The following is a 13,351-nucleotide window of genomic DNA, read 5'->3' as shown; positions in this document are numbered from 1 at the left end:
AGAGAGGAGAAGATGAAGTAACGATCTCTTTTCAGCATTTACAAGCAAAACACGAATAGTGTATCCATTCAGCAAAAAGCAAAGGCGTGGCTGAATTAATTATGACAGTTAGTTAGTCTATTGGCATTTTTGTCCATACATTTACATGTAAGCATTTTATTCATAGTTTGATGAGTGGGCATTCTTCTCCCTTGCCTTTGGTTTATTTGACTAGTGTTACTTGAATTTAGAGCCATGTACAAAATTACATATAGATCTAATACTGTATGATGTCAATTCAATTTGTCTCCTCTGGACAAAATCCTGAAAGAAACCTTATCCAATTCAAAAATAATTATGAAAAACATAAAAACAATGGGTGATTATAATACATCCAATAAAACAAATGAAGAATAACATTTAATGATATTAATAATAATAAAGATTATTAGGTCGGTAATATTGAAGTCCTACTATTATTATTATTATTACCACCTGCCGTTCCACCGGTTATAGTAATAGCTCTCATGTCTGATCTCCAGGACAACCATTCGCTGATAACAGTCATTATGGTGAGAGAGACTATGTTTGTCAGCCACCAGGCGAGGGAGAGGGGGAAACCACCAAAACAGCAGCAGAAAATGAAATGAATAAAGTAGACAGTCGCTGAGAAATCAAGACACTAATGGACAGGAGAAAGGGAGAGAGAAAGAGTGATTTCTGAGCTAGTCTATACAAGTACATATACATATGTATTATGGGGAGGTGCTACTATTCAAAAATGGCCATAACTTGAAAAATTGAAGTTGGAATCAGCTTAAACTTTCTACACAGCATAAGGACATCAATATGTATCAGAAAGTGTAATAAAAATTTGGGGTGATTTCAGAGTCATTTTTTGGAAAAAATCATGGGCTATAGCCTTGGGTACTTTTTAGAAATCGGCCATTTTTAATAACTGGCCATAACTTGAAAAATTGAAGTCGGAATCACCTCAAACTTTCTACATAGCATAAGGACATCAACATGTATCAGAAAATGTAATAAAAATTTGGGGTGATTTCGGAGCCATTTTTTGGAAAAAACCATGGGCTATATAGCCTTGGGTATTTTTCAAAAATTGGCCATTTTTAAAAAACGACCATAACTCAAAAAATTTCAGTCAGAATCACCTCAAACTTTCTACATAGCATAAGGACATCAATATGTATCAGAAAATGTAACAAAAATTTTGGGTGATTTCGGAGCCATTTTTTGGAAAAAACCATGGGCTATAGCCTTGGGTATTTTTCAAAAATTGGCCATTTAAAAAAAAACGGCTATATAACTCAAAAAATTGAAGTCTGAATCAGCTCAAACTTTCTACACAGCATAAGGACATCAATATGTATCAAAAATGTAATAAAAATTTGGGGTAATTTTTGAGCCATTTTTTGGAAAAAACCATGGGCTATAGCCTTGGGTATTTTTCTAAATTTTGGCATTCTCTTAAAAATGGTCGTAACTTGGAAAATTGAAGTCGGAATCAGCTCAAACTTTCTACATAGCATAAGGTCATCAATATGTATCAGAAAATGAAATGAAAACTGGCATACAAACTCACTTGCTTTGCTCTTCCTACAAGCCACCATAAGAATAAAGCACTAAAATAAAAACAAAATTATAGAATTAAAAAAATATGAAAAATAAAGCCCACAATCATAGTACATTAATAGAAGTTGTATGAGCTCTAACTACTAATCAGTTACATTTCTTAGTACTGTTAGCCGATGAAGCTCCTCACCACACAAAATGATACAATTATGATAGTATTTCAGATTCACTGATTCCTGAATCAGTGATCACTGATCTTGATTAACACGTGTTAGTGAGTTTGATTAATATATCATTATTGCTCAACAGTCACTAGTAATGAAAACTTACCTCATAATGACTGGCAACAGAATAATAATGAAATCAATGCATACATTTAACCATCAAATTTCCATTAATCAAAAATAAAAAAAAATCCTTTTACATCTATCTAATATTTGTTATTTAAATTCTGTCATTCCGCTATAGATTACATACATATACATGTACATGTACTATAAAATGCTGAAAGGCATGGACATTTTCATCAAACAAAACGCTAATAAATTGAAGAAATTGATGACACTTCTGACTCAAAAAATTTGATACTATTAAAATTATGATTGAGAAGGGATAGTACATGTACACATGTATATGTACATTACTACTGTAGTTTTATTTGTATTTTTACCATGTGAATGGGTTAAGTGTTGTGGCTCCCATGACAAACCAGCCTCTATTAGGAAATTTAAACTCCTAAAAAGTTAAAACAAAAGAAAATAACAAGACGGATCTAACTTCACTCACTTTATAACTGAATATTTGGCTAAATGACGGGGTTATCTTCGCTATCACGTCAGCAAAGATTATCCATAGACCTAGGGACATGTAGAAGAAGACCTGAAGCGCTATAATTTGAGCCATGATGAGGAGAGGGTCGAAAACTTTAGCACGAAATCCAGTGCTTCCCGACGCCATTTTAAACATATCCTTTTATTAGAACTAATACGGCAGCTTGAGCTTGCTGAAAACCAGCCCCACCCATGAGTAATTAAATTCATTTCTGTCAATTTAAATAAGATTTATGAAACAAAAATGGTTTAAAAGTACAAGAATGTACAGAAATGATGGTGTTAAAAATAATAAAATAATATATAATTTATTATACACAGTACTGTGTCATCCAGCTCTTATATGGGTGAACTTGATTTTGATCTGCTTATTAAAAATTCTTTATCATCCTAAAGAAAAATTGTAATTATACAAGTATATTGCATGCATAGGTATATACAAATACATGCATATATATATATTACTAATTTTGACTGCTAACCTTTTCCAATTGATATCTTAATGCCAGTATTTCTTCATGCAAGTTGTTAAATTTTGTTGCAAGATCAGTCTTTTCTCTGAGCAGTTTTGGTTGACTCTTCTTATCTCTTAATATCCAAATTGCCTGCAAATATGAGAACTGCATAAAAATAAGTATATCATTAATAGAGCTTACCTTTGAGCCATAGAGAACACTCAGAATAACAGTATAATAGACAAATGGGACACCAAAACTGTGGTTCATTTGATTCACAATTGATAAGTTTTTGGGTACATTATGCAAATCAGGCAATATAAAATAATAGATGCTAAATATAAAAATGGACATCATTCCCACGACATAGGCCAGCTCTCCTTCATTGCTGAAATGAGATGAGATGCTGTGGCAATTAATGGTGCCTAGGACAATGATTGATGTCCAAATGAAGAAGAGGTAGATTATGATATAGAAATTCCAACCGTCTCGAGCCCCAATCTTCTCAATACATTGATCCTCTATGACTGAAGTATCCACATTCTCAGGCTATAATAAATAAAAAGTATAGTAAAGCAGAAAATGGAGATATTACATCACATACTAGCAAAGGACACTAGCAGTATACTGTATAGTGGAAAATTTTCGTGGCCCAAAAATTTCTTGGATTCGTTCAAAAATCAATTTCGTGGTTTTCTACAATTCGGCCATCTTGAACCGTATAAAATCGATTTTCACGGATTTTATTTTTGTGGATTTTGAAAAAATGCAAAATTCATGAAAATTTTGGGCCACAAAAATTTTTCCGCTATACGGTAGCTGATGATTTTAGAGAAGGAAAATTTTGGTAAAATGCTAAATATTTTAGATGATTCCAGGTCTTAATTTGAGGAGTTTGTAGCCCTCCAAAATTACCAGCTATATGGTAATACAATTTAGTGATGTGTGACCAAAATGTAATTAAAAAATAATAATTAAAAAACCAACTGACAAAAAATACATGAATATTTCCTATTAAGTATTGTATTAATTTGACTTACAAAACCAGGACATTGATAAGGGAATTTGAGTTCATTTTTTACAACAGGAAATCGTACAAATCCAACAATAAGTATGATAATAACTGGAATATGAAGGAGACTGATCCTAATGAACAAACTCGTGTTAGATAAGTGACGCTAAAAGAGAAAGAAATGATATTATTAATTTTTTAAATATAAGAAGCTATGATACTGTCTTTACCATCATTTTTTGTGAGCGATTGTGAAATATCCTAAATATTCTCCAATTTTTCAATAAAATAGTTGAGCTTATGAGCGTCAACGAGAACCAGGATGATATCATAGTTACCTTTAATAACAAATTAATAATTATTATAAAAATAAGAAATTTTGTAATTTTGTGTCACTCTTTATTGTGGATGAAATTGTTGAGGTTTTGATACTATTATACATGAATTTGAGAATTTATACTTGCAATCATACAATTTCTCAGAAAAAAATTTAATGCTTATGCAGTATAGGATTAATAGTAAATGATTCTAATTCTGATAATTTAAAATTGCCAATAAGCGTGCTATGGACTTTATTATTTACTGACTTCTAGTCAAAAACTAGGACAATATGATTGTTAAAAATATTATATTTAGTTAAAGCATTATCTAGTTAAAACTACATTATGATATATAATGAGCTCACATAGCACATTGGAGTAATTCTTCCTTTGCCAGTCATTCCCATGTAATTATTGGCAAGAAATAGCAATCCATTGATGTATCCGACTGTACAACCGAATGTAATGAGAACGTTTAGTGGTGGAGAGGAGCCTTTAAAATATCTATAAATAATAAAAATAAAATAATAATAATAAGTAATCATACAAAAGAGAGGAAAGAGGGGAATAGAAAATGTAAGGGAAAAGAAAAATTACAGAAAATAATAAATAAATCACTAACTTATTGTTTCTCCATCTGTAATTAACTGCTTGCATTATTAAACTAAATATGATACCAAATATTAAAACGACTGAATACACAACAAAAGAAGACACTATATTTCCATCAAGAGTACGTCTGCAAGTACAAGATGATCCATTCTTACAGTGTCTATCGTATGGTAGGTAGTTACCTAAAATAAAATATTCATAATACTTTTGCTGTAATAAGGCAACACTTTGAATCTTCAGCATAAATTTAAAATTACCCCAAGTCTTTGTTTATGCTAACAATATAAACTTGCCATGATTAAGTAAACTTTGGGACTACTATTTAAAATAACATAAAGCTTACAATAATTATACTTCAAATGACACCATCTACATACTGTAAACCTATTAATGTTAGCGGCTATTTTATTTAGCGTTTATGCTTAAATGTCAAATTAGCGACTATTAAATTTGGCGTATCATTAAACCTTTACCACTTTTCTGTTAGCTGCTGCTGTCATTCCACTGGGTTCTCCTTCCTCTGGTAGTGTTGCTGACCGAGCAGAAGAGAGCCATCTACTAGTATAGTATCGCATAGATACTGTATCTATGGTATCAGCGACATTTTGTGATCACGTGACCGGGTGTTTTATTAGCGAATATTAAATTTAGCGTGGTTAGGCTCTTCGCTAATATCGCTAAAATAAGTAGCACGCTAAAATTTGTAGTTTTACAGTATTACAGAAATTCCAATGTACATGTATGTCTGGATGAGTAATAGTCTAAGTAATGTAATACCTGAGTCCCTTGATATCTGCCCTCAGCTTCACCTCAAGCAGATATCTCAGTCCTCAGGTATGTACGTTATTCAAATTGTATGTACACGTACATGTACATGTACACGTAGTATTGTCGTCATACCTTTCCATGTAGCGTTACAGCAACACCGAGCATGACAGTGTTGTAGTGGCAGTATGTGACTGGCATTAGCTGATTCATAGTATCCTATTACACACTCTTCATTCCCTGCATTAGTAAATAAACAATAAAGAAGATTAAGAAGTGTTACTGTTTAAATATACAATTAATTCATATAAGGAAAACAATCCAAGATATGGTAATTTTTAATGTTAACAAACACCAGAAATGCTAACAATATATTGTATAGCGGGAAGTTTTGGAGGGAAATAAATTTGGGGAATTTGGCATTTTGATAGCAACTCGCCAAAGTAACATCCACCATTTTGAGCCATTATACGCATGCTCAATGGCACATGGCCACTAGTTTGCCAAATTAAAATTCGCCAACCACCAAATTTAAGCAATTCGCCAAATTTAACTTCTTCCAAAATTTACCACTATATGGTATACAATGTCAATAAACGGCTAAATTGCATGTACACGTGAATGCCTGTGTATAACATGTACTACAAAAGTACATTAATAATACTTGATACATACAAATTTATTTTATTTTAAATTGATACATATTTAAAATAACATAAAGCTTACAATAATTATACTTCAAATGGCACATCCATCTACATATTACAGATATTCCAGCCTATGTCTGGATGAGTAATAGTCTAAGTAATGTAATACCTCAGTCCCTTAATATCTGCCCTCAGCTTCACCTCAAGCAGATATCTCACTCCTCAGGTATGTACGTTATTTAAATTGTATGTACATGTACATGTACGTGTACATGTACACGTACATGTACATGTACATGTACACGTAGTATTGTCATCATACCTTTCCATGTAGCGTTACAGCAACACCGAGCATGACAGTGTTGTAGTGGTAGTATGTGACTGGTATTAGCTGATTCGTAGTATCCTATTACACACTCTCCATTCCCTACATGCCAGATTTGTAAATGAACAATAAAGAAGATTAAGAAGTATTACTGCATGCTTAAATATACAATCAATTTATATAATGAAGCTAATTTAAACAATCCAAGATGTGGTAATTTTATAATGTTCACAGACACCAGAAATACTAACAATAATATATGCAATGTAAATATATGCATGTACGAGTGAATGCCTGTGTATACATGTAGCATAAGCTACAAAAGTAAATTAATAATACTTGATACATAAAGTGCAGTATACCGTATAGCACTTTAATTTGGTTGATTTACATTTTGGCGATTGGCAGTTTGCAAGTGGAATTACCAATATTAAAACTGCCAACCATTAATGCTGATGCTTAGTAACGCATGTGTAACAAAAAATCGCCAAATTAAAATCGCCAATTACAATTTTACGGCAAATAAAGCGCTAGAAGGTAATTAAGCCCTCAATACAAATGATCCATTTAATTGTACACAAATTTCTTGTAGCAATTCATTATTTACTACACAAATCACACAAAGGACAATAACCATAGAAGTGTGACATTAATTACATCTAATCATAGCACAATAATTAGATTACGTGTACATGTACATGTACATACTATAAGGAAGGAATAGATAATAGATACATTATAGATTAACTTCATGCCTTGAAGGCTACTAGATATATACACTGGAGGATATTAGTTAATTAGAAGCAGAGGTGGAGCTGAGGCTTCTAATCAACTAATATCCGAATGTATAGTGTGTGGGTGTATGAAAGGCACTATAGTCAAACTACCATTATTAGCAGTTAAATGACACTCCTAACTACCCCTCCTGTGGTCACCACTATATAAACTCAGTGGCGGTGCCTTTGATACACCCACACACATAGTACACGTACATGTATGATTTGCCTCGGTTACTAATCAACTAACATCCTCCTGTGTATATATCCAGTAACCCTCAACATGTAATATATAGAACATGACCATGAGCTCTAAATATTATGTACTCTTGCCATGAGTGGTGTATCAGACATACCCGAGAATGAAAGGTCATGTTCTATATGGCTTGTATAATGGGAAACCATAAGAAGGAAAGGTTATGCTCATGCTTAGTAGCGAGTGGTAGAAATGAAATGGAAGAAATTTGTACAAGTTCAATTTGAACTTTGGACACTAACAGAGATATGAAGGTACTTACTGAGTGGCGGTGTGGTGGTAGAAATGTTACTAGCAGTAAAGAATACTCCTTAGATATTCTAGAGGTACAGAATTCATCTCAAATTGATTAGTGGGAGCTACACTTGTTGATAAAAGGTCGTTGCAATGACTGAAATCATTCTGGAATATAATGGGCATGCAATTCAATTAATCCATGCAGGAATAAAGACTACTATTATATCAGTTTATTTACAAAATCTTTTATTAATAAAATATTTTGCTATTTTTACAAATGACCTTTTGTTATCATTGCTTCACAACTGAACCATGCATTACTTCTGGTGAAATATATATACAGTCAAACCTGTCTATTCCGGACACCTTGGGACCCAATAAAACTGTCCTTATTAAAGAGGTGTCCTTATTTCAGAGGTTCATTAATACACATTACTATTGTATTGGGACTGATACTACCTGTCCTCATTATAGAAGCCTCCTTATTTTAGACTGTCCACAATAGCAGGTTTGACTGTATTGAACTGTCGGTGCCTTTAATCACAGTGATGTCACATCCTGGTAAATACATGTATGTACATTGCACTGGATGTGTCGTCTACCAGATATAAACCCAACGCGGTGCCTTTCATCTTATGGCTTCACATGATACAACTGTAGCTTATCTATAACGTGTCTAGAGTAGTACAGTACATACTGGCAAGCAGTAAAGTGTAGGAATACAAGATCTGAGCAATAAAGTACAATGTATAGTTTTACTGTATCATATGCCATATCGTACAGCAGGCATATTCATTCTGTCAGAGTTTAATTTTGTTCTTTTCGTTCTCATTCCTTGTGGAACAAATACTTTCCAAATAAAAAAGCTAGGCGTTTCCTTAATGAATAAAACGAATTAAAATTTTTGATCCTGCTTAGAACGAGCATTTTTCCAGACAAAATATACCCGCTATACAGTATGTACGATGTCATTTTGGTTTGTGTAATCACGGTTACTATATACACGTAGCTGGTATTTTTGGGAGGCTCTTGGCATTTTAAATATGGAATTTCAATAACAATAAAATCTGCCATTCGCACATGCCTACACAGCAAAAAATTTGCCCACTAATTAACAAAATATAGATGTAGCACACCGTACAAGTAATTGGTCAACATTATTATGACTCAAAGAACAACAGACACATAATTAAACTACATACATATACATTAATAATTTACAATACACTAGTGCATACACTGTACCTATGAACTGAGTAATGGTAGCAGATCCAAGAATACCTTGTGTATCATTAAAATCATATTTCCCCTATTATAAAATGAATAATAATAAAATACACAAACATGTATCATCTCACAGCTAATCCAGTGTATGGGCTGATATTATTAATTAAATTGTATTGAAGTGTTTCTACTAGATTGTGCCTCTCTTCATTTGAAATCTTCCAGGATTGATTAAGAAGATTATGTAATTCCTCTGTGGTATAATTATTAATGGTCACATTCCATGTTAGAGCAAGTATTCTAGCAGCATCATAAGCATTGAATACTTTTGAATGTAAGAGAGAATAATTAAACTCAGTCTCTGTTAGATTAGTCTTATTAAAGACTTGAGTAAGAAAGTCAAACTTTTCCTATTGTACATAACATATTGGTTAAGTATATACTAAACCATGTACATGTAAATAACATGTTAATGTACGCAATTGAGAAACATTGAGGCTCAAAATACTGTTGTCATTGTACTGATGAAAAGGCTATAATAGCCCATGGTTTATTCCGAAAAATGGCTCCAAAATTAACCAAAATTTTTATTACATTTTCTGAAACATATTGATGTCCTTATGCTGTGTAGAAAGTTTGAGCTGATTCCAACTTAATTTTTTAAAGTTACAACTATTTTTTAAAAACGGCCAATTATTGAAAAATTCCCAAGGCTATAGCCCATGGTTTTTCCCAAAAAATGGCTCCAAAATCATCACCAATTTTTATTGCATTTTCTGATACATATTGATGTACTTATGCTGTGTAGAAAGTTTGAGCTGATTCCGACTTCAATTTTTTGAGTTATATAGGCCTTCAATACACCTTTACATACAATGTACATGTACATATACAAGAACTTCACTAATTATTGAGCCTCAAAATTTTCCCCATAATATACAATACAAACATGCTTACATCAGTGAAGGGTAGTTTAGAGGCAATGTCAACAAACAGCATAGAATTAATAGCCTCCTTCATCTGGTCGTTGGTACAATCATGATGTATAGTACTACCATTAGCATTATCATCTACTCTCCACCAATTAGGATCAGTCAAACCACCCAATATCCATACATGCTTAGCAGTAGTAAGGCCTGCTTGATAAGCCTACATAAACAAAGTATTAATAATGAAAATACAGTTAAACCTGTCTATTCCAGACACATTGGGACCTAATAATACCCTCCTGATTATAAACCTGTCCTTATTTGAGAGGTTCATTAATACAATTTATATTGTATTGGGACTGATACTACCTGTCCTCATTATAGAGGTCTCCTTATTTTAGAGTGTCCACAATAGCAGGTTATATTATAGATGTATACCCATTACATTATAGTCATAGCTTACCTCACAAAGTAAACCTCTTGCTTTTGTAGACTCCACAATAGCAATAAAGATTCTGAAGTCCCCCAACTGTGGAGAAACGGAGACAATACATAATGTTAATGAATGAGCTGCCTACTTTAATGCAGTTAATACACTTGTACATGCATATACAAGGTTAATGTATACAACATACATGCATGTAATATCAATGAGAATTTTAATTGTAAATTTCATAAGGAATATTGGCATTAACTTACATATAATATAGACAGCATAACACTAGTAAGGCTTCTACTATGACACTTAATACATAATGCTGATTAACACCATAACAATATATTCATCGACACTTAATTGAACAGTCAAAATAAGAATTTAATCTTCCTAGTTTACAGCCAAACTACTTCCTAACTCCAGCCAAACTGCTTCATATCATTATGTATCCAAGTAGTACATGAATTATCAGAACAACTAAACAACAACACTAATATTCTTTTAAAGATAATGGCTGAATGCTTCCAAAGCCAAAGATGTTGGGACGTGACTTCACACTGTGTTGGCATCAATATTTACCAAAATATGAATTACATGTGTGTAGATTACATTGCAACAAAAATTTGTAAATTAAAATGTAGCCAATACAAGTATCTAACATACATTAATTGTACTTACATGTATATCTACTAGTACATGTATGTACATGTAATGTACCTTTGCAGCGCTGAGAATGTCTTCAGCCGAGTCAGAAAAAGAATCAAATGGAGTTGCTAGACTATTATTGCTCTTCATCGAAAGCTTTCTGTATATCAGCCCTGAAGTCTAAAAGAGACAATTTAATATGACAGAGAGAGGGAGAGGGAGGAAGAAAGAGAGAGGGGGAGAGAGATCTAGGGGAGGGAGATAGAGAGAGAGAGAGAAAGAGAAGGGAGAGAGAGAGAGAGGGAGGGAGAAAGAGAGACAAAGAACTCAGAATTTCTTACCAATACACTTTTGTCATCATTTGTTGATAAAATGGCCACTTTCTGCCAATCAAAGTAATCCAGTAGCTTACTTATAACATCACTAAAATACTCATCATTTGGAATTGTAGTGTGAAAATAAGGATATCTTTCTCTGTTGTCTAGTATACTAGTCACTGAATAAGAAACCTGTTTATTGCTATTGTTATTAAGATTAAATTTATTTTTTGATACCTGTAATGTACTCAGATTACGTCCAAAAATATAAGCAAACATTTTAGCACTTTCAGGATGGTAGGGTCCAATAACACCATGAATAGGTAGATTATTGTGCTCATTATATAAAAGCTCAATTATTTCAGTTGGGTTCTAAAAGAATATGAAACATGTACATGTATGGTTGTCACTTCAATTAATGCCAAAGCGTATAGCTGGAAAATTTGGCAAGGAATATTAAATTTGGCAGACAGGCAGTTAAAAATAAAACCACTAATATTACAAACTGTCAATAATACAATATGGGTAGGTTTCAATATGTATGTGATACAGGTAGAAAGAAATATAATGAAAGTAGGAACTGCTGAAGTATTGTAACATAAATGAATTATGATTCAAGCATAAATCAAGAGCAAGGTTAAAAATTATATTTAGGCAAATTTTATACAAAACCGCCAAAGTTTTAGATCGCCTAATGTTCCAGTTATACAATACATATGCAATTGATAGCTGTAAAGACAAGAATATGCTGCTGCTGTAATTATGATAATTCAAATTATAATTCAGCTGATTGGAGTACAACAAACCTGCACTGGATCCTTAACAGTAATGGGGAGCATCTCTATTTCAAAACATCTCAATATGTTGGTGTCTTGGTTGATTTCTGCTATAGCTCTTTCCACTGCAGTGAGGGTTAGCCTATCACAGTCTCCTACTCCATCCCATTGGTTGAGACACGGAAAGAATCCAACGAAACGAAGAGGATATCTTGTGTCTATGCTACAGTTAAGGTAGGAGCTCTGGGTCTTTGCCACATTGAAGAAGAGAAGGAGAAAGATCCACTTTACCATGTCTATGATTTCGTGACTTGAGGACATGTAATAACGACTTTGCCATCATCATTCACAAGCCATACAAGGTGGTCACGTGATGTTCTCCAGTCTGGCGGGTAAATTTGAAATAATTATACAAACATTAGATTGTACATAATAAAAAATTTTGCTTGTATTTAAATGAGTAAAACATTTCATAACAATGATAAAAGGAGGTTACATTATAATTCTTCCAAAGAAGCTACACTGGCTTTCATCTACACATCAAAAAGTAAAAAAAAACTTTTAATAATTATTATTTAAAGCTAATATACCTTTTCCAGTTCACACTCTAGTCCATAAATCTCATCACTCAATTCTAAATATTTTTTCCTGACAGTCGATCTAGATCTTTTGATTGGTCTTGAATGAGTTTTTTTGTCTCTGAATAGCTGAAGGGCCTATAAAAGTGTCATTTAATGTATCTTGCATGAGTTCTAAAATTATTTACTTACTTTAAAACTATACAAGGCAGCCAAGATGAATGAAAAGTAAGCGAATAATATTGCAATGTTGTAGCGCAAGTTATTCTTTATCATTCCTGCACTAGTGTAACCATCAGATACAATAAGTCCTATGCTGTAGTTGAAAATATACTTCATTATGGATACAGTTCCTGTCAAAATAGCCAGCTCTCCTTCACTTTTGTAATGCAGTGTTATGCGACAGTTCCAAAACCCCAGATAAATCATTATTATTAAGAGAATTACAAAGTAAAATGGAATTGCAGCATCCCATCCAAACGTTAAAGCCTCAATGCAGTGATCCTCTATCAGTGATGACTCTATGTTATCAGGCTATATGCATCATAATAATCTGAGTTTGTATGACTGAATAACTTACATAGCCGGGACATTTTTGATCAGGAAATGAAACTTGATATACTCCAAAGGTTGAAGAGT

General features: G+C 32.8%; 2 protein-coding genes across 5 annotated transcripts in view; both read right to left on the bottom strand.

Annotated features, from left to right (window-relative positions):
* Window positions 1-334: 334 nt before the first annotated feature.
* LOC100638354 (protein SYS1 homolog) lies at window positions 335-2,546 on the bottom strand. The gene is made up of 4 exons (XM_020000374.1): window positions 2,359-2,546; window positions 2,243-2,307; window positions 1,583-1,622; window positions 335-661 (listed from the first exon to the last, which is right to left on the bottom strand). Exons 1-4 carry the CDS (start codon window positions 2,536-2,538, stop codon window positions 428-430), a joined length of 519 nt encoding a protein of 172 aa, XP_019855933.1. The 5' UTR covers window positions 2,539-2,546; the 3' UTR covers window positions 335-427.
* A 65-nt stretch (window positions 2,547-2,611) lies between these two features.
* The window catches only part of LOC105313875 (gamma-aminobutyric acid type B receptor subunit 1-like), a 13,836-nt gene continuing 3,096 nt past the window's right edge, over window positions 2,612-13,351 (bottom strand). Inside the window, exons 1-17 of one of the 4 annotated variants that reach the window (XM_020000379.1) lie at window positions 12,165-12,487; window positions 11,596-11,730; window positions 11,383-11,550; window positions 11,114-11,221; window positions 10,424-10,489; window positions 9,989-10,180; window positions 9,166-9,441; window positions 9,053-9,116; window positions 6,536-6,640; window positions 5,702-5,806; window positions 4,812-4,983; window positions 4,555-4,693; window positions 4,100-4,207; window positions 3,898-4,035; window positions 3,059-3,406; window positions 2,885-3,007; window positions 2,612-2,792 (exon numbers count right to left, since the gene is read on the bottom strand). In XM_020000379.1, the coding sequence (XP_019855938.1) occupies window positions 2,742-2,792; window positions 2,885-3,007; window positions 3,059-3,406; window positions 3,898-4,035; window positions 4,100-4,207; window positions 4,555-4,693; window positions 4,812-4,983; window positions 5,702-5,806; window positions 6,536-6,640; window positions 9,053-9,116; window positions 9,166-9,441; window positions 9,989-10,180; window positions 10,424-10,489; window positions 11,114-11,221; window positions 11,383-11,550; window positions 11,596-11,730; window positions 12,165-12,455 (2,589 nt within the window). In that variant the 5' untranslated portion in view covers window positions 12,456-12,487 and the 3' untranslated portion in view covers window positions 2,612-2,741. Of the gene's footprint in view, window positions 2,793-2,884; window positions 3,008-3,058; window positions 3,407-3,897; window positions 4,036-4,099; window positions 4,208-4,554; window positions 4,694-4,811; window positions 4,984-5,701; window positions 5,807-6,535; window positions 6,641-9,052; window positions 9,117-9,165; window positions 9,442-9,988; window positions 10,181-10,423; window positions 10,490-11,113; window positions 11,222-11,382; window positions 11,551-11,595; window positions 11,731-12,164; window positions 12,488-13,351 lie in introns of those variants that run through there. The other 3 variants (XM_020000382.1, XM_020000378.1, XM_020000381.1) reach the window with 3 other exon arrangements.

The sequence above is a fragment of the Amphimedon queenslandica genome, unplaced genomic scaffold (genome assembly GCF_000090795.2).
Source record: "Amphimedon queenslandica unplaced genomic scaffold, v1.1 AMPQUscaffold_13195, whole genome shotgun sequence".
Classification (NCBI taxonomy): Eukaryota; Metazoa; Porifera; class Demospongiae; order Haplosclerida; family Niphatidae; genus Amphimedon; species Amphimedon queenslandica.
This window is presented reverse-complemented; position numbering and strand designations above follow the sequence as displayed.

Excerpts from the sequence above, each read along its gene's own strand:
- LOC100638354 (XM_020000374.1), bottom strand. The coding sequence starts at position 2,538 with ATGTTTAAAATGGCGTCGGGAAGCACTGGATTTCGTGCTAAAGTTTTC. Across the intron at positions 2,308-2,358 it reads GCCAAATATTCAGTTATAAA|GAGTTTAAATTTCCTAATAG; the intron begins GTGAGTGAAGTT and ends TTAACTTTTTAG. Across the intron at positions 1,623-2,242 it reads ACACTTAACCCATTCACATG|TGCTTTATTCTTATGGTGGC; the intron begins GTAAAAATACAA and ends TTTTTATTTTAG.